The sequence below is a fragment of the Rhipicephalus sanguineus genome, chromosome 3, assembly GCF_013339695.2.
Source record: "Rhipicephalus sanguineus isolate Rsan-2018 chromosome 3, BIME_Rsan_1.4, whole genome shotgun sequence".
NCBI classification, from domain to species: domain Eukaryota; kingdom Metazoa; phylum Arthropoda; class Arachnida; order Ixodida; family Ixodidae; genus Rhipicephalus; species Rhipicephalus sanguineus.
This window is the reverse complement of record NC_051178.1, coordinates 213,429,643-213,450,686: the sequence shown is the minus strand read 5'-3', so window position 1 is coordinate 213,450,686 and position 21,044 is coordinate 213,429,643. Positions and strand designations below refer to the sequence as shown.

Sequence of the window (21,044 nt, the reverse complement as noted above, 5' to 3'; positions counted from 1 at the left end):
GTGCTGCTGATCGACCAACACGTTCTTCTTGTTCCGTTGCAGCCTCTTTTTGTTCGTTTTTCGTGCAGACACCCCGGCGGGTCCACAGAAGGGGAGAGGAGGAGTCATCGGGCGAGGGGGCAAAGGGGCGCGCACGAACTGCCGCTTCACGCTCGGCGTGGCGCGATGCCCCCGTCGGGCAGAGCAGTGCCCGCTTCTTCTTCTTTCAAGGCGCCTTTCTTCTCGCACGGCGACAGGAAGCCGGGAGGACCAGGTTGCAAGAAGATGTACGCAGCCGCAGAACAGAACGGAAAAGCGTATAATAAAAATCGTCAAAAAAGAGGGTGGAATTCGCCGCTTTCAACCCAGTTCCCACCGAAAGTGATGCCACACACGGCCAAGACCTGGTGCCATTGTGAGCTTTCATTCGTTGAAACGACCGAACCCATTCAGCCGTTTCCGATTATTCACTTTTTTTTTTTTAGGCCATCAGGTGCCAGAGCTTGTGTTCGTTTAGACTCCGCACAAACATGGATGGCCAAATGAAGGCAGGATTACCGCGAAGCCGGCACTGCACGAGGCAGAATTCGCTTTCATTGTGCAAAACAGCAACGTGAAACAAGTATCCCCAGGCAAGTGCGGCTGGGGCCTCTGTCATCTTCACCGCAGGAAAAAGCATGAGCGAAGGATGCGGCTCGCAACCGCGCACGGTAGAAAGCATCTTTTCTGCAACTTCGCTAGGAGAACGTCGCCTCCGGTGAGACAAAGGAGACCGAAACGTCGCTCATCACAACAGGCACGCCTTCTCCAGACACTCTGAACACTGCACATGAGCAGGGTAGCAACTGTGTTCAGGCGGCGCAAAGACGCCGGGCGAAAGAAATGCTGCGCCGCGATTGGCTGCGCTTCCAGACGGGCGGCCAGACGGCTCCGCGCACAACACTCGGCAGCGTTTGTTGATCTCGCGAGTGCAGCGTTGTCGGTGGCCTCCGCAACTATGTGTACCCGCCACTGATGCCAGCGCCGCCTTGCGTCTGACGTCACGATCGGCGGCGTCGCTGTGGGAAGAGCGCGGGCTGCGATTGAACGCACCGGGCGCGACCAGTGCGGCTCAGGTTGTGCTCGGGGAGGCACGACTCTGGTTGTGCGCCCGGCTCTCGACTCTCTGTGCAAAGTGTAACTTTATTTTTGTATTCTTTTGATACGAACAGCACTATACACGTTTTGTACGACCTGCAAGGGCCCCTGTGATGCCTGCTAGTCTGTTTCCCGAGATGGAGCGCAGCAGCGGGGGTCTCGAAGACCAACGAGCGCTGCAGTTAGCGCTTGAGCTCTCCATGCTGGGACTGAACAACGAAAATGACTCTCTGCATCCGAACCTGGAAGCGGACACGAGGAACAAAAAAAGCCAGAACACGACCGAGTGCGTCCCTGTGCCTAGTTCCGAGCACGTCGCCGAGATCGTCGGCCGGCAAGGTGAGCCTCTTTGTTGTCTTCTTTGTTCGCTCCTCCGCTCGCTATATTTGGAGCGATGCGAGCGGGCACGCCGTCGTCCTCCGGGGTCCGTGCTCGGCGAGCCCCGGTTGCATCCAACAACGTGTGCACGGCCACTTTTAAATACCCGGTGTCCTTTGTTGTTGCGCGCCTCGCATCCTGTCTCTTTCGCGCTTCCTTCTCCGGCGGCCGCTCCGGCTTCTCTGGTCGCGCCGGCCCCTTGTGCGCGCCTCGGGCGCATTTTGGGCCGCAGTTCCCCAAAGCACGCCGAAGGGCCTTTGTCTAGTTGGCGTAGGCTTAGCACGTCTCCGGCGGCTTCACTCGCGGTGCTGCCTTTGTACAGCCAATGCCGCGCGGCAGCTATTCTGGACGCGCTACTTTTAGAGCACCTCAAGCCGCGGTCCGCTTTCTTCTGCGGCTTCAACTCCGCGGCTGCTCCACTGCCGGGCGCGACCCGCGGGCGGCCAGCGAAACGCTTGACTGCTTACCGGCGAACGCAGCCTGATAGTTCGCACGCTTCGAGTGACAGATGCCGCGCGTGGATCCGCGAGCATTGTTTTGACGCCAGCGATTTCCGCGCGGTGAGCAGACGCTCTCGGCCTTGCAGAGATGCTCAACGGTTTCTGCGTACTCGAGACTTGAAACTACCCGCCTGGAAGCTTAGCTCATAAGGTGTCGCGCTGTTAAGTTCCAGGGCGCGAGTTCGATTCCCGGCCATGACGGCCGCATTTGGGTGGGGGCTATATTGCTTGGATTTATACGCACGATAAAGATCCCCAGGTGGTCGAAATTGTTCTGGAGTCCCCGCAACGGCGTGTCTCGTACTTATATCGTGGCTTCGGCTCGCAAAACCCCATAGATTATGGGTCGCCAAACTTGTTTACGGATTGTACGACGACAATTTCGCGTCTACAAATGAGTGGTTGGCCCTGTTCCGCCCGGCAGACATGCCTTCAGCCTCAGTGGTCTAATCACTTGCTCAGTGGAAACCGTTATGGCTGAAAGAATTGCATATTTATTCAGTGTTCCAAGCTTTTGGTACCACTGAATGCAATAATGTCTGAAAAAGTTTACCCATGAAGCAGAGGCTGATATTGTTTGATTGAATTGCAGTCATGCGAGGAAAAAAAAAATGCCGTGAGGGTTGACCGTGACAGCACAAAAATCGGTGACAATCAGTTTAATAGTTGTCCCTATTCCGAGGAAGATGTGTTTTTTTTACACCAAACTTTAAACTGCAACATCCTCCACAGTGAATGCACGGCATTTGGGCCGAACTGGAAATTCATGATGCTCAATTTCTTTGTGTACTGGTGCTCTTTGGCCACCACTGGCCCTTGCGCCATAAAACACCATATATCATCATCATCATCAGTTTGTTAATGTAGCAGACTAATTCAAATTGAGAATATTGCTTTATTAAAAATATCGATCAGTGATTCAAAGTATTGTAATTCTTTGTGTAAAACTATCTGGTGAAGCAGAACAAAAGCCTTCCCCGCTTGAATCGCATTACATTGCTACTAATCCGTCACTTAAAATGGCAACTTTTTCCCTACATGTCAGTGTTGCTAAAAAGTATTTTGTTTGAATGCAGGCTGCAAAATCAAGGCTCTTCGTGCCAAGACCAACACGTACATAAAAACACCAGTGCGAGGAGAAGAGCCGGTGTTTGTGGTCACCGGACGGAAAGAGGATGTTGCGGCAGCCAAGCGAGAGATCCTCTCAGCAGCTGAGCACTTCAGCCAGATTCGAGCGCAGCGAAAGAACCACCTCAATGGCAGCTTGGCCCCAGGCCCCAACTCTAACATTCCAGGTGTGTTCCTGAAACGCATGTCTTGAATAGAAACTTGCCATTGTCATGGTTGAGTGAACGGACGTGATAATAATGATGGAATAATGTTTCACAGGAGAGGCAATGTGTCATGCAGGCCAGACGACGTTGCAGGTGCGGGTGCCGTACCGAGTGGTCGGGCTGGTAGTCGGACCCAAAGGAGCCACCATCAAGCGCATCCAGCAGCAGACCAACACATACATCGTCACCCCTAGCAGAGACAAAGAGCCGGTGTTTGAGGTGACGGGCCTGCCGGAAAGCGTGGAGGCAGCCAAGCGCGAGATCGAGGCGCACATAGCCATGCGCACGGGCGGTGGGCTTGGCGAGGAGGAGCCCTCGGAGTTCTCGGAGGTGTTTGGCTTCCCACCCAAGCTGTACGGCTTCGCGTACGAGTCGGACGAAGGCCTTGGGGACTCTCCGACTTTTGACCCCGCAGGCCTACCCTGGGACGGTCGAGCGGTCGCCCGCGGTGACAGCGTGGCGAGCTCACCGACCGACTCCCTGGGCTCGGGCCCCAAGCGGGGCAAGCGCGACTGCGTGGTCTGCTTTGAGAGCGAGGTGGTGGCAGCTCTGGTTCCTTGCGGCCACAACATGTTCTGCATGGAATGCGCCAACCGGGTGTGCGGCAAGCTCGAGCCTCTGTGCCCCGTGTGCAACCAGCCGTGCGCGCACGCAATGCGCATCTACTCCTAGACATTCTGTTTTGTGTCCCCTCCTCGTGTCCTCACCCATCGTGTACTATAGTTTTGCGCGGTTCGCGTAGTCTTCCAGTTGCTCACTGAGACCCAGCAGCTGCCAGCTCGTCCCGGCAGGCAATAACCGTATGCAACGTCCTGTTGGCGGCGCTCCTTCAGTTGTTCACTTGTGTTGCCCAGAGAGCTGTTTGCTTCCCGCCGGAATCCCCGATATATTTTATTATTCAAATTTTAAATGTCCCCCAGATGGAGATATGTATTTTTGGTGTTATGAAGCGTCTTGTGTGCGCGTACTTACGGGGCCCACTCCCCGAGAGACTCTATTTTGAGCTACGTGCCGCGCGACCGAGCCTGCCGCTCGGGCAGGCTCGCAACGCGCGGCTACCCTAGCAATACCTGTGCGTAGGCTCATACTTATTACTACTGACGAGAGTATCCATATACACAGTGGCTATATCCGACCTTTTGAGATTCAATCGGTTCGTATTTTATTACTCTCTCCACGCGAGAATATCTTGTTTATGCACAAACATTGCCAAGTGGTTTTATAGAGATCGCCCTCATTTTATTTGTTCCGAGATGATATTACTTGTTAATAAATATGTACGAATGGAGCCTGGCTGTCTTTCTGCACCTGTGCACACCGGCTGTGGGCCCACTTGCGGGACACGCCTCGGCAATTTCCATAGCCCTGGGTAACAGTATGGGCTTTGACATAGTATTTCGCGATGTGCACTCGGCCTCGTCATAGAGAAGGCCATCGTGTGCACAGGTTATCATGGCAAAGTTCTGGATGCATTACACTTTCAAGACTCGATCATAACTACGCAAAAGAACCGATTTGCGCGCACAATCTTTATACCCTGCTGCAAAAGGTGCCCTCCGGCACATTGTATTCGAGCGACTTGTTTACGGCTGGTGATCGCATCGGGACGAGGATTCATGCGGCCATTATCTTTTAGAGAGACAGTTACGTTCGGGCGTTGGCTCTTTATTCACTGCGAACTTGCTGCGTGCGAGCGCTCGCGTCGGTTGAAGCCACGACTCGAAATCCGGCAAGCCCGAGTACGGAAGTCGTGCTTTCCCACACCGCTTACGTGCGTGGAGGTAAAGAAAGAAGCTGGCTTGTGTAGCAAAACAATATTTAAAAGAAAAGGTGCCGCGCACTTAATCCAAAAAGATCACGGAAATATGGTTTTCAAAAATATTCTAGACACAGAGTGGGAGCAGCGTTGTGTGACGAGAACTGGTCATTTGTGCGTAAGCACTGCTGAATACCGTTGGAAATGACCCGCCGTGGTAGCTCGGTGGGTAAGTTGCTGCCCGATAGCTGAGGACGCGGGTTCTGTTACCGGCCACGTCGGCTGCATTTCGATGGGGACGAACACCCCCCCCCCCCTGCATTCAGGTCTCGAGCACATCGTGGCGACGGATTCCTCGCGCGCGAAGTTTACGCCGCTCATTGCGTCATACTACTGTGAGAAACGACGGGTCGTCAAACAATAATTCTTTATTGGTTGCCGGCTGCAATTTTCATTGGCGACCTGCTATCTAAGCAGACATGCTGTCGTCCAATTCTTGACCATGTAGATAAAAAAAAAAATGCTGCATCGTGCGTGTACAGTTATGCAGCTCAGGGGCGTAGCTGCCAGAAGCTTTTTTCGCCACCCTTTGTTCATAAGTGCGTTTGTATGCGTGCGCGTATATAGACGCATGGAAACCTGAAAAATTTCAAGGGGGGCGGGTTGAACTTCCCCAGCTATGCTGGGCCTTCAGACAGCTGTTTATAAAGAACTTGCGCGTTTGGGAGCAGTCCAGCAACTGACACCGACAAATTGATCTATTCGCCGTGATTTCGAATCAAACAGTCGTAAGGGGAAATGAAGGCTCGAGATCGGTTTACGTTATAAAGGGTTGCAGGAATGAACTCTATACATAAATGCAAACTTCTGGTTGTGGGAAAAGGGACGAAACCTTTTACAGCGGGGAAAAGCTTTGGCCGTGGGTATAGCCTTTATGCTTGACTGGCAATTAGGCACGGGACGAAGGTCATCAAGGCGCCGTGTTCGACATGGCAGCTGTCCTTTGCTTCCGCTCGTGACGTCAGTTGGTGGCAAGCGCTGTAATCTGATTCGAGGACCATCCGAGCCTCGTTTGCCTTCTTCAAAGTTGTGATTCTCGTTACGGTGCTGCTGCCTTGGGCGCGTGCGTGGTTGCCGAGATAGTTTTGGTCTGTGGCGTGACAAGAAGCTCGCTGCATCGGACGATGTTAGCCCAGTTTCTAAACAGAGCGACGTCGCGTATATGACCCGCAGATTAGTTCATTTGCACTCGTGCGCCAGGGACGTAGTTCTGGCACAAAATTTAAGCGCAAAGTGTTTCTGTCCGTAAGCACCGAGAAGGCAGAACTCGATACACAGAAGGATGGCAGACTAGGCGAGCTAGCTGACATGCATGCTGCTTGAGCGACCATCTCCTTTCTCGGTGCAGTCTTTCGCGCTGTTGTTCAAGTACCATGCAGAACTGTGTGTGCTGTGCATACCTTGACTTCACTTAGGCAGTTTAGCTGGGCTATTCCCGCATGTTAGGATCAATTGATCCTCAACGAATATTCCCCGGCTTAGCATGCGGAGGTCGTTTGCATCGAGGCACCGCACAAGTGGGCACAGCGCTTTATTATTTTGTGGCCTTTCGTTTAAGGAAAATATCTAAAAAAAAGGAGTACGCAGGTGAGGTTGAAACATTGCGAAACCTAGATTGTTTTTTTCACCTGTCATCAGTTCTGTTTGGGCGATTGTAAAAAGAAAGGAACTTCAGTTTGCGCTACGGCGTGCCCCATAATCACATCGTGGCTTCGGCACGTAAAACGCCCGCAAGTATGATTATGAACAACGGGCGTAGTGCCTGTGCAAGAGTGCGCCATCAGAATTTCGAGGCATCGCGTGCGGCCTCTGTTTACGCCATGCAAAAAAAAAAAACGAGAACGCGGGGTGGTGGTGAAAAACATGTCTGCCATTACAGTAATTAAACAAGTGTACTGGGCATGAGAAAGAGATATTTCCATCACATTTGCTTTTGTTAAGGCCTTATATGTGTCGTGCGAAAGTGGCTTTGAACGAAATCACGGTGTGTATAGTATATATATATATATATATATATATCACGCGACTCGAGGCGCGAGCTCACTTCGTCTCTGCGGCGTGCGTGTGAAAAAAAAATAATTAAAAACGCCATGTTCGGTTCGATTCGACCCGTAGCTGCTTGCTTTGGAAGCACACGGGGCGCAAAAGGAGACCCGTGATGGACATCGTGCGAGGAACAGGGAGCCACTGCGATAAACGGAGAGGAGCGCCGGGCCGTTTTCAGCTACGAGGAATGTCAATACACAATCGAGGATGCAAAACAGATCATTGTCCATTAAATACTTAGAAAACAGCAGGAGACCAAACGGAGAGGGGCCTGTGGAAAATATATGGATGCTTACACTGTATCAGCACTGGATATCTACGAGGCTTTTAAGCAGGAAATTGCCAAACAAAAGATGTGCGATAATTCTCGGGGTGGCTCTCTGTTGCTTGACGCTAGGACGGGAGTATTGCGGACGCACCGAGCCAAGTATACGAAGACACGTTATGCGGTGCCCCTGGAGAGGAGGAGGATCGTTTTCGGTGAAGGCCTTCACCCTACATTCTAGGGCAACGGGGCTGAATTTTTCGAAGCATCGGGGTTTTGGGACAGGGAAGGCAAAACATAGACTTTAAGCGGGTATAAATAACTAGGAGGAGGTAGTTCTGATTGGTGGCAGAAATCAAGGCAGGAGTGAAATTTAGCCCTTATCTACAAATATTTGGTACTTCACTATGCATGCTGCAAGTTACGGCTAGGGGGCGTGTGTGGGGCCAGAGGAAATGAGACGAAAGGCTCGACGTTTCAGCCTTAAATGCATCGCCACTAAGGCCTTTGCATTTGAGTCGCCTTAGCGATAGTGTAAGAGACCCGCAATATCCTGCACTCAGAGGTAATGGTTTCGGTTGAAGGAACAATTCGAAAAAGAGACGCATAGTACAATTTGCACTGCACATTACATCCATGCGCAGAAAGCTGCGTATTTTCCCATCATGAACGGGAGACAGCGCTGAAAACATGCCTCGTGCTGTCAAGCAATGGAGAACAAAGGCATTTCGCAGAACTTTAATAAGGAATCGGTTCTGCAGTGCAGCTTCGTAGCGTCGCTCTGAATTTACCCTTGGAAGAAACTGCGACAGGGAATTAAGGCGCCACTGTGTCAAGTCGCAAGGCGAGCTGATCATTTGCAGATGCTCTCATAGAAATGTTTTGAAACCCCAGCGCTGAACGAACGCTGAAACAATAATTCCCGGTATCGCGTTGTTAGTGCATCTGTGGCCACGCGAATGTGGACACATCATACAGAAGGATATACGCACTCTAACGGCAATTTCTACGGGCTCATAGCCAGCCGAAATGTTACAGAGGCGATAGTGGTCTTCCAAGAGAACTACAGAAATCACGGAGTGATATTGTTGTAACTTATTTATTGCAGCTTGCAGTGCTCTAGGTGGCCCGAATTAACTGACATTACGTCCTCACGTGTTTTACGTGACCTGTGTCACCTGACTGTTCGTTCTGAACTTTATTTTCTTCGGTGCAGGCTAGTCATGCATGTCATTGCCCTATGTGAAAAAAAAATAAAATAAATAAAGGCGCCCACTGAAGGCAGCGACATCACCTAAGGTTTAAAGAACGCCAACTTTTGGAGGCATCTTGTAATGAATTCCAGTGCCGAGGACGGCGCGGTATGCAAGCTGCCCATAACTGCGACTCTTATGTGCAACAGCGTATCGTTATCCGCAACAAAAATCGCTATTTAGGCACTCGTAATAAAATCGCGGAAAAGGATATTTACTTACAGTTAGCCAACTCTCCGGAAACACAATCTCTTCACAGCACTGGACGTCGGAGCTCTCAACAAGCTTTTGCGCGAGACGGAACTACACGCGAGGTTGCAAATAGTTTTTGGGCATTCAAGGTTTTGCTTCATCATAAACAGCCCTCCCCTTTGCTAACGCTGATGGTCAGATTGAGGGCCGACTTTTTCTGTCACAATAAATGTCCGGTATAAAACAAGCACAGCGCGAAATAAACGGGGACAACAACGACCGACACACACAGCGCTGACAGTTATTGAGGATGAAAGTACAGCACCGACTTGCGCAACACGCGAATGCAGGAAGCATCCGGTACAACTTCGTAACGGCGATAATAACAAGGCATGTTTGCAATGCATCGTGTCTTGTGTTGATAGTCAACATGTGGCTGTTATCACCATTACGAAGTTTTTGCTGATCGTATTCTGCGCACGTCGGTGCAGCGCTCGTATCTTCCAGCCACCAGCAATAAACTGTCAGCGCTGTGTGTGTCGCTATTTCTCGTGTATTTTGTGTTTTGTAGCAGACAGCCAACACTTCGACAGAGCGCTGTTTGGGGCTGCCCATGCAATGTTTTCGCGTCAGCTTATGAAATGCACAAACAGCTGGATAATGCTGTGCCAAACATTCCAGCCATTTTCGCAACCATCTCGAATGTGATCGAAAAAACGTGCCGATTTCTTCCATGGAAAACAGTAAATTGCTAGAATATTTCGGAGAGAAAAAAAAATTTTGGTCACGTGAGAGCCTTCCGAATTTCGCAGAATGCCGTAAGAGTGAAGTTTGTTCAAAAACTAATTCTGAGAGCATCGTTTCTTGTTTCGATGTCAATATTGGTGCACGTATTAAACAAAAAAATCACCGCATCTCCACTAATGTGAATCATGACGAGTGGCGAAGCACTGGGTATCGTATCGGTATGCCACCGTACGTCACCCGCGCGTTGCCACTGCGAATGTAAATTGTTATACAAATGTATTTATTGGGTTCCTCTTTAATGCTCTTCTATTTTAATCCTCTTGCTATAATTCGCGTATATCGTCTTGAGTTCCGGAATCCGTTTTCCCTTCATTATTAAGTCTGCTTTGAGGTCAGTGAAATGGAGAGCCAGTGGTCAAACTGTCAGGCACGACACCTTCCACATCCCACTGTGCACGGAATTGTGATAGCCAGATTTGTTGATTTCGGGAACATAGTGCCTTTAATTATTATTCGATTTAATTTTCATTAAGATAATTCAGGAGTGTTTTGAGTGCTGCATATGACTTATTATCTGAGACTTTATAATCGTAATCGCAACATACACACATCTGTTTCATAGATGTTTCGCCGGGTATAAACATCGGGTATGTGCCGTGAGCACGGACGCCACACAACGGACAAGCCTAGACCCTAAGGTGCTTCGCCCTTAAAAGCGTTTGCGTAAGGTGCTCAAATCTCAGTAATATTACTGCAGTTCTTCTGCCATATACGCCTCCACAAATATTGCCAAAAGGTTTTATGTTTGCTTTTTTTTCCCTTGTAATATCGTGCTGTGTATGAGAACCCCAGTGATCAATACTTACTCTACGGAAGGTATATTTCGGAATAAAATTATTTTCAGACCACTGAAATTTGCAAGTCTTGCAAGAAAAATTCCCGATTTTGAGAAAACCCTCATTTTGGTCCACATTAAGACGCAATTAACACCACGTGATGCTCCAATTAAAAATCAGATTTATACCTCCATCAGAACCAAAGAAATAGTTCTTCTTATATGGCAACTTTTATTATTACAATTTTTGTTTTAACGAAGAAAATATTTTTTAAAGTTGCCCATTGATGGCTATCTTCCCATTTGTTCGTACGGCGGCTTCGTCACTGAAGTTGCCCATTGCCGCCAATGGGGAACTCGGAAGATTATTTTCATCGTTAAAACAAAAATTGTAATGATAAAAGTTTCCATGTAGCAAAGAAGAACTATTTGTTTGCTTTCGATTCAGGTATAAAACTGATTTTTCATTGGAGCACCACGCGGTGTAAATTGCGTCTCAATATGGACCAAAATGAAGATTTTCTCAAGTTCGCGATTTTTTTCTCGCAATATTTACAAATTTAAATGGTCTAAAAATATTTTTACCGCAAAATATACCTTTCGCAGAGTAAGTATTAATTACTGGGGTGTTCGTACATGGCGCGATATTACAAGGAAAAAAAATGCAAACATAGAACATTTTGGCAAAATCGGTGGAGGCGTATATGGCAGAAAAAATGCAGTAACATTACTGAGATTCGAACACCTTACGCAAACGCTTTTGCTTAATACGTACGCCAGTTTTGGCATTGAAACAAGAAATGATACTCTCAGAGTTAATTTTTTAACAAACGTCACTCAGACGACATTCAGCGAAATTCGGAAGGCTCCCACGTGACCAAATTTTTTTCCCCTCCGAAAATATTCTAGCAATTTACTGTTTTCTATGGAAGAAATGAGCGCGATTTTTTTCGATGACATTTGAGATGGTGGCTGGGACGTTTTGCATGGAGTGGGCCAGCTATGTCGACGTCGCGTCTGCTAACTACGTCTCCCATAAGCCAACCATCATCGCCTTCCTCTTCTGGAGCCGCATCGGGGTCTCGCCAACAGTGTTGGCCTGTCGCTGGTCTCCGCGCCGCGCGGACCGACGGAAGCAGCGTTTATACGCCAATGCATGTTTTGATTTATGATTGAAGCCTGCCATTCAACACGTTTGTCGACGTTTTTTCCTGGTACTGCCTGTTTCTCCACTCGCATCACGATGGCTCTCTCACAATGACGAGTCACTCGATGATTTATCTAAGAAAGCTCTTGATTTCACCTGATACAGCGAGAAGAGTCGGTTTGCGCGATGCTAGAACGCACAAAGTACACCGCATAACATACAGTACGCAGGTGGAATTTCATCTCGACAGTCGTGCCTCAGTTACACAGCGTGAACACTTACCAGTACGCTTGCATTCTGCTCTGGGGCCAATGTTCTCGAAAAATGATAATAATAAAAAGGAGTAACGTCGCTTGGCGGGAGAGACCGGAGAGAGCGGCCGCCGCGATCGGTCTTGACCTAACTGCGCACTTGAGTCGAGCGCGCCGCAGTGTTTCTTTCTTTGTAGCCCGGCGCAATACCTGCTGCAGTGCAGATGATTCACAACGCTTCCGTTCCCACGAGCGGTAAACGGAATAAGGGGTAACAGCCCGTCGCGCACGCTACGCCAATTACTGCAGTCAAGCCCCGTCGCTGTGTTTCGGCCTTCGCACAACGAGTGGAGCAGACGACGCCCTCGTACGCAGACGAAGCCTCAGGAAGCGGAAAAAGTGGATGACATAACCCTGACACAACTGGAGCGATGTCGAAACGCCTAACGGTTCGGCGGAGAAATGCGATGCGACGAAAGAAGCAAACAATAACCGCGGAGGAAGAGAATTTTGCTCGGGCGACGCGCCTGCGTTCTTGCAGATGGCGCTTCCTCACAGCCCAGAGTGGAGCGCGACGAAGCGGAATGACGGTGTGACGATGGACGCTTCTGGACAAGATTCATAGCAACCTCCAGTCGAGCCAGCCTGCGTCTTGGTCGCAATCAAAGTGGTTCCTAATGGCGCGCCCAGCGTTAGACTGGCTCTCCTCTGTTGCAGCCACGCCCAGCAGTGCGATCGATGAACCCGGCGCTGGGCGCGAGACAGCCGCCGCAGGCAAAAGCGGCTCGGTGCTGCGCCGCAGAGCAGCGGAGCGCACGGTCGAGCGCCCTTCCGGGACTCGCGGGGTAGGCCGCAGCGCTAGCTTCAGTGCGACACCGGAAAGACCGCTTTGGCGGAGATCTCGCAGCGCAGGCATTACGCCTGTATGGGAATCTGCTTTCCTGTCACACACTTTCGTGTAGCGATAATAAGCATAGTTCGCGAGCTCAGTCAATTCGAATTACTTGAACCTTCTCAATGCCAGGCACAAGAAAAAAGAGGTTTGCAGAAACAAGTGGCGCTTTGTGCGTGCTCTCCTCAGAGACTGAGCTCGGAATAATTAGCAGCTTTGTGTGGGGTAAGAGGAATCGTCAAGAAGCTGCTTCACACGGAAACGGGCCGGCACCCGTGCGCATATCCTACGCAAAAAAAAAATCTTGTAACATTATCGAACGCGCTCCGTGGGCTTAGGGGGCAATGACCTGCAAAGTGCTATCCTTCTTCGCGATAGAAGACCGACAGGTACGTTTAGTTTACCACCCCGCCCGGAAGGGGAGAAACGCTTTAAAATTAAATACCTTTTTTTAAGTTTATTTTTGCGCGTCTCGCACAATCAATACGCGCTAGTTGGACACTGCACGAGCATGGACACTGCACGAGCCAAGTGAAAGCCTCCCATCCCGGAAGTGTGCTTCGTCGTCTCGCGATGCAGTCGCATTGCGACGAAATGTCTCCTCGCGAATGTGCACGGGCTTCTTCCCGCCAAGTGCAAGCAAGAGTTCGTCGACCCTGGCGCAGTATCGATCGCTCTTCATCCTCCGGGGTCGACGACCGGCAAGCTTCCGCATCCCGCTTCCGGGCTCGCTAGGGAAGAGAGGGAAGCATGCCGACACACACTCTTCCCCAAAAGGAGCGCATGACCCACATGATCGGAGACGACCAGGTCGTTGAACCCAGGCCGCCGTGTGTGTGTGTGTGTTTTGATAGAATTCTGGCGCGCTTGCGCACAAAGACGTCGCACGATGACGGTGCTGGCGACAGGTGCAGAGTTTTGCGCACATATAGACTCGTTTGCGACGCTCTTATGAATGGACAAAAAAAAAGTTACATCTGTTTGAACCGGTGTTCAAGCAGTGATGACAGTGTGCTGTCACGTCAGGCACTCACGCGACACGTCATATCTTGTCAGCGCCAATCGGGCGAGCGTTACGGCGATGACACGCTGTAATACGGCGTTAAATCGACACCCTAAATCAACACTGACACACACGTTTACGAAAATGTTGACAGTTTCACAGATGCAACACACCTGAAGATTTGTTACTAAACTGTTGTAGTCGCGGGCATACTTCTCATCTGCTGTCCTCGCAACGACCAAAAATATTAAACTTTAATATCTTTTCCAGCACTGAGAGTGCAACGCTATGAAACGAAACGAGACGTTGTTAGAACGATTCATGCTATGAAAACATGTTTTCGCAAGAAGACAACACCTGCTGACAGAATATGTGTCGCTTAGCAGCAGCTCCTTTGATTATGCGACTCTTTGCTAGTTTCCTTTTATCGAGTGATTGAACGACTGGATTCAGCGTCAAAAAGCGACACTGCGGTTGAGAGACGTGGAGGGCTTTTCATAATTTATAGTCGTGTTTCATGAGGTACCTAACGCAAATCTACGTAAAAAGAGCAACTCGCACGAAACCAAGAATCGAACCCGGTACTTGGTTCACAACAAATAATATTTCTGTAATCACTATAGCCAGTTTCTCGCAGGAACAAAAAAAGAATCTGGTCGCGAGCTGTCTGGCCGGCCTTTGATATCCGAGGTTTTATTTCGTGAGTGAGCGATACTTCAGTGGCAATGAATATCCAGGCATGCGTTCCTAAGTTATACACACAAAAAGGAAAAACCTCGGAAATGGCCACTCGAAGTTGAATTTCGGTCAATAATTTCAGGTTAATTTAGTTAGTATAGCCTCCACACTGCCAGATTATTGCATGTACAGCGCATAACGCTTGTGACGCTAAAGGTTTTTTGCACGTCTTGCAGACCTTCCAGCAGTGGCCTGAGTTCGCTAATATCCTTAAGGCTCAAATTTGTTCGAGTTACTCTGAAACCTTGGCTTACGTTTGGTTTACAGAGTCATCCTATCAGGATTATTTTACAGATATTAATGGTCATTAATGCAAGACTACGTGTCTTAATTTAACAAATAATTTTTGTATGGACATTATGGTACAGGCTGAACGTGAACGCACAGATATTGTGCGTTTCCAATAAAAGCACGAAATTTTAGGGAAATTATGAAAATTTCGCAAAGCAATACTGAGCACTAGTCCGGGAAATGACATTCCGAATAGTAGTTCTGGGATTTGTGGAAACAGGTCGCGAGCCGCAGCAATGTCTGATCTTTTACACAACGTCGTTTTTAGAGCGACAGATGTAAACCAAGAAGTGAGTGAGATACTGCGCAGTAGGAAGCGAATGACTCGCAAGAAAAGCACGTTCCTCGAGTCACGAGCCCTTACACGTACTCGCTCGCCCCGTTCACTTTCCGAAACATTCCTTTTACGTAAGCTGTTCAGGTAAACACTGTGCCGTTGTTGCAGGTTTGAGACCTCTTCTTACAAAAGTGGATTTAGATAGTTTATAGACTGTCTAAAAATGGGTTTATACAGTCTATAGACTTCCTAAAAAGATTTTTGTAAGCTTTCAGGGGTTGGCCAATTTGTTTGAAATTTAGTACTTTAAATACACGATATATGCGTGGCAACAACTATCAGCTTATAATGCTACACGTGCCGCACGAGATAAGTTTCACCTTGGCTCCGTTTCTTCGTTGGCTAAGACAAGTCAGTCCTAAACATTTCAGCGTGCCCATGCAGCTCTAACAACCAGATACTGTTTATGCATTTGATCAACGATGAGCGTATTGATCATTGCAGAAGCTAATTGGGATCGTACGCAAGATAATTCTGTTGGCCCGCGCCTAAACATAAGCGCGTGAAAACAGAACGTGCCCGACGACTGGCAAAGTTGCATAATTGTCGCTACTTTAGACCCCGTGGGCTCTCGCTGTTTTGCCGACAGCGATGCGCCCGTGACGTTATACGCGGCGGTTTGTGTCCACGTCACGTGACCATCCCGGCGTGTGACAGCCCTGGTAGTAGCGATGCTGGGAAAAACACTGCGCTGAACACGTTCAAGCTCTCATCGTGACGCTTGATTATTTTTAATTTCGCCATTTGTTCTGTTTTCATTTTTCGGTCATTCAAATCGGCGTGACAATGGTTAGGAAAAGGTGGCCCGACCTTCTGCAGCCCTCAAGGGCCACAGGGAAGGGAATCGAGGGATCGAAGCGACCTCTGTCGATCAAGCGGCGAAGGCCGCTCGTGGCGGCCGTCCCGGAGGGACTCTCAAATCGGTCGCCCTCAATTTCGACAACTCGCGTAGTCTGTACACTAGCTCCCAACGACCCTGCCGTTTTCGGCTCTCCGGTGTCCCTAAGAAAGCCGATCTACATAAACCGATTCAAAGCAACTGGATTTGCCGAGAAAGCATTTTTGCGCAATCGCAGGTGCACGTCTTTTATCTGAAGCCGAGCCGGATGGAGCTAGAAAACCCTCGCACATCTCTTGTCCATTAGCATAATTAGGCGCCAAAAACACGTCACTGCAATTCACCAGGTGCAATTTTCCTGATTGGCTCTAGAAGTGTGCTGTGTTCACTCATTCCCTCCTAAACTGAAGGAGTGCAAACCGCATTCTCTTACTTGGCATTGTGTTAGCTATTGGATTTCTCCAGCTCAACCAAGGAAAGGGTATAATAAGATATATATATATATATATATATATATATATATATATATATATATATATATATATATATATATATATATATATATATATATATTGAAAAGCATGTACAAAAAATTAGGGAGAATGGTTTGTTTTGACCCGAGAAAAAGAAAAAAAGAAGTTTCTTTTTTGGGTGGGCTCATATGGAATAAAACAAAAATTGACCAGCTCGGGCGACCAGCGTCCACAAGGCAACCTCCTCCGACGCCGCTCTCTCTCCTCGTGTCCCATGCTATGTTCACGGCATGCTTCGGTTTCACTTTTGATGGCTGAGCTGCAAGATTGTCACGTGACGCGTGTCTTTTTTCCCCCTCCATGTTTTGCACGATGCGCGCCAGTTGCATCCTAATGTTCCGTGTACTGGACACATTGTCTCATTACGAGCAAACTTGTGATTACAAAGGCAACCTTTTCACAACATTGTTTCAAGGATGCATAAGTTAGCTCGCATGATTTAAAATATTTGAATTGCGCAAAAATAGCTCCTAAAGTATTTTCGGACACTTGAGCACACCGAGCGCGCGAATTTCTTCGTCTACGATGCCAGTAAAGCCACTAGAAAGTGAGTTTACATGCAATTACTCTGAGACGCCCCCATATGAAAATGCGGCTGAGGGAGGGGCCTACGTTTAAAAATATATTGCTCGCCTCTTAGAGGAGCTGCAAAAGTGGTCCGATCTTGGCCTTGCTTGCTTTTCTGCACCGCTTTTTTTTTCTTATGCTCCCCAATACAGTATACTCGCTGGACCACAAGTTTGCAAGGGTGGTTCAAGAAATGTGTCCAAAATTCTCAAAAATCAGGGAAATGCGATATTTGTTCGATGCTTTCGCTATTACTTCTGTAGCCGCAGGCATCCTAAGATGATAAAGACGTCACTTGGGGCAGTAATTAAGAAAGTTAAATTAACTAACTTTTTAATTAGTGGATTCAGGTGGTTATGTCAAATGGGAAAATTCAAATCCTTCATGCGAAGAATCCATTGCAGCTTTCAGATTTCGTAAAAGCGGTCTCAAGTAATAACTGCGAAGTAATGAACTAAACCTAACTCAGCGGCGAAACCGAAACGCGGAAGAGCGCAACTGCCCCATTATTCCTCTGGGACGTCCGGAACGAGTGAGCGTCGTCAGATCAACCGACGTCGTTGTGTGGGGGCTGCGCTTGCAATTCTAGCACGCATCGCGCACACACTTTAACCAGCGCGGAAGAACTACACCTCTGTAATCGTTGTCTTGGACAGTGACGTCATTCTGGTCGTCTGCTTGTTGCGCGCATCGGTGCTTCGGTTTCGCCGTTAAATTTGGTTGAATTTCATTACGCCACAATAAGTACTGGCGGCCAATTTTCGAAATTTCAAAGCTGCACTGGGTTCTTCGCACGGAGCACTTCAATTGTCTTAATTGACACAACCGCCTAACTCTACTAATTAGAAGCTTTATTAATTTAACTTTCTTAATTACTTCACAAATGATGTCTTTAACGAGCTTAAGATGTCTGCCGCCACAGAAAAAGTAATTATAAAGGCATCGAACGAATACCGCATTTCCCTGATTTTTGAGAATTTCGGACACATTTCTGGAAACACCTGGTTACGTAAGGCAAGTCCCAACGAAGGACGGACCCCTCCCGAAACAGCTCCCGAATAAATATTTATTTCTATGTTCAAGACAACGCCTCCGTTGTTCCATGGCTCAGAATCAGAATTTATTGATACAAATACAGCTAGTAGCCTCGCTGGATCCCTCAGTAAAGTTTCACCATTGCCATACCGTACAGAAACATTACGGATGTATACATGAGGAGGTCACAATGTCTAAGACTGCATCGGGACCTCTTGTCAAGGCAATTGTGGTACTGCACAACATTTAAAGCAACAATAACACAGCTGACAGATACGAGTAACAAAAAAAAAACATATGAGTAATATCAAGCATGCCGTAGAGTGAACGAATGAGCGGCATAGTGAGATTAACGTGGGACGTGTAAAGTTTTAATTAGAACGCGAATACCTTACGCTATATTTTTTGGGGGGTGAGAAACGTGATCTTTATAGTCCAAGTTGCAGTTGAAATACATTGCAAGAAACGACGAGGATGGGCTGGGAGAGATACAGTGTGAGCCAAAAGCTAAATGATGCGGAATATTGGTGTGAGGAACAAGTTGAGTCCTCGTGGAATAAATTACAGTTATCATTACACCAACTTAAACATTTTCTAGGTCAGTATATACCTTGTTAACGAGAAGTCAAATATTTTTATCAGAGGCAAATATGGTGGTGTCATGCGCATACATAATGCACCAAAACGGCAACTTGGGCCAGTTGATTAGAATTCATCTTGAACTTCGTTTAAGCGCAGCACTAGACACGGACAGAAGGAAGGGAAACGAACAGCGTCGACAGACAGTTGAGCAGATGTAAATAACAAAAAAAAAGCGATGGGTCGTTGAGTGACACCAATCTAAGCGGACTGGTGTCTGCATTAAATATATTAGAAGCCGGCACAACTTGAACTCTGATATAAGTAGCTCTTTAGTAGCGAAAGGGCGGGACCACGTACACTTATTGCCTCAAGCTTGGCAAAAAGGACACTATGGTTTAAGCAGTCGAAAGCCTTTGTTAGGTCAATAAAGACTGAACCTGCATATAGAAATTTCGTGAATTATTTTTTAATTGGTAAGTTATATGAACAAGTGCCAAATCTGTGGAGCATACATTACGAAAGCTGAACTGACATGGAGAAAGAATATTAAATTTATAAAGCTGTTTGGTTAGACGCAGTTCCATTAATTTCTCGATAACTTTACAAAAAAAAAAAAAATGGCGAAGCTTGCATTAAGTCGCGCAAGGCTTGAACCAGCGAAACTGGACGATTCTAAAGTCTAATCTGGTTGCTTCCAGCTTGTTGCTAGGCTTTAGCTAGGTTAGTCACGACGCGGATGTCCTAACTCCAGAACCAAGCGTTCGCACTTCTCATAGATCTACGGTCACGTCGTCGTTGGCGTAGGGCTCCCATCGATTCGGGCTCTTCTCGCAGCCGCCGTTGCCTTTCCTGTTCCTTATAGTATGGCAGCTTCGCACGAGCCGTGCCAAGCCGGAAGGAAGAGCGCAACTGGGTGTCCTTCTTTGTTTCCCACTGTTTTTTCCTTCTTTCTTCTCTTTCTCTTGTTTCTTGTATCTGTTTCTTTCTCTTTCTCGCTCTTTTTATCTTTATTTCTCCCTTGATCTTCCTTCTTTTCTATCTATCTGCTTCTTCATCTCCCTTTCTGTGTTCCTCTCTCTTTCTATATCTTTCGCTGCCTTTCTATCTTCGTTGTTAAAAAAAGTAAAATACAAATAAGACGGTATTTATGTAATAGTGTGCTGTCACTTCTTTTTTAGAAGTGGACTGACCTTAGAGTGCTTAAGGCCGTTAGGAAACACACCTGTCTTTAATATTAAATGAATAACAAAACACAAGATATCACACATTAGCTGAACAATCATTGTTAGTAGGGAAGAACTCGTTAATTCCCGCACTAGTGGGTTTTAGGTTACGTATAACCTTATGTATTTCTCCTGGCGGAGTTAATGAGTGCAGTCAATATACGTGTGCATATTAATGGGATGAAGATGTGAAAAACGATTCATGGGCAAAGAAAATGAATGTCACTCGTTTTGAAGCACACCTGATACACGTGTGAAAATACTGCATTTGCTAGCACGTGATTTAAAAATACCAAGCATAAAAACACGTAACATAACATGTAGTACGAACGGTAATCGTAAGGTGACAAAAAAAAAACGTTAAATAGGCGCTGTATAACAAAAAAAAATAAACTATACATTGCGAATTGATAATAAAAAAATTACACCATCTCCCGATACGGGATTTCAGGTCATAGACTGGGACGAATTCCGTGAAGTCAGAAAGGAAAGGGTGATTGGAGAAGTGAACCTGGAACAATGGACTGCACAGCTAAGGGAGGATGTTGACACCGCAACTAAAGAGGTACCCACGGATCTCCCTATCGAGAAGATGGACAGCCGACTAGACCACCTCATAGAAGCTAAACAGTCCCTACTTAACCGGTGGAAGGGCCAGAGACTCAACCGTGCCGCGAAAGAAAATTGCCGAAATCAATCAAGCGATAGCAGATCACTGCAAAACCCTATCCAAGCAACAGTGGGATGAGGTTTGCAACTCCATAGATGGCTGAATGAGAAAAGGAGGAACCTGGAATCTACTGAAGCATATACAGCCTGCGATGCGGCGGTTAGGCTAGGTCTAACTGTCCCCACGTGGGAGCGGCCCGCGGTGTCACCCTAAGGGGTGGCACTTCTCCGGATCTTTAAATAAAGTTCTTCGTACCGTACCGTATCTACTAGACAAAACCAACACGAAATCGAATCAGCGCAACACGTTGAGCAAAATTCTGCACGTGGCACAAAATGATTCATCCAAGTCAGAAGTTATTGAGCAGCTAGTGAATAGGTACCTATCCGTCGAGGACACACAGCAGCCGCCCCCTTCTCGATTAGGCTATGCGGGTCCAAGCAACCCCATTTTGA

The 21,044-nt window shown here is 47.7% G+C and overlaps 1 protein-coding gene across 2 annotated transcripts; it reads left to right on the top strand.

Moving 5' to 3' along the window:
- Nucleotides 1–1,029: 1,029 nt before the first annotated feature.
- On the top strand, nucleotides 1,030–4,616 carry LOC119388268 (RNA-binding protein MEX3B). 2 transcript variants are annotated; one of them, XM_037655943.2, is made up of 3 exons: nucleotides 1,030–1,455; nucleotides 3,071–3,289; nucleotides 3,384–4,616. In XM_037655943.2, exons 1-3 carry the CDS (start codon nucleotides 1,230–1,232, stop codon nucleotides 3,998–4,000), a joined length of 1,062 nt encoding a protein of 353 aa, XP_037511871.1. In that variant the 5' UTR covers nucleotides 1,030–1,229; the 3' UTR covers nucleotides 4,001–4,616. The 2 variants fall into 2 exon arrangements, with proteins under 2 accessions (XP_037511871.1, XP_037511872.1); XM_037655944.2 differs by having other exon boundaries at nucleotides 1,036–1,455; nucleotides 3,405–4,616.
- Nucleotides 4,617–21,044: the final 16,428 nt, after the last annotated feature.

Bases quoted from the DNA above. Each gene is read 5' to 3' on its own strand.
- LOC119388268 (XM_037655943.2), top strand. From the start codon at position 1,230: ATGCCTGCTAGTCTGTTTCCCGAGATGGAGCGCAGCAGCGGGGGTCTC. The intron at 1,456-3,070 runs GTGAGCCTCTTT...GTTTGAATGCAG, and splicing joins CGAGATCGTCGGCCGGCAAG to GCTGCAAAATCAAGGCTCTT. The intron at 3,290-3,383 runs GTGTGTTCCTGA...AATGTTTCACAG, and splicing joins CCCCAACTCTAACATTCCAG to GAGAGGCAATGTGTCATGCA.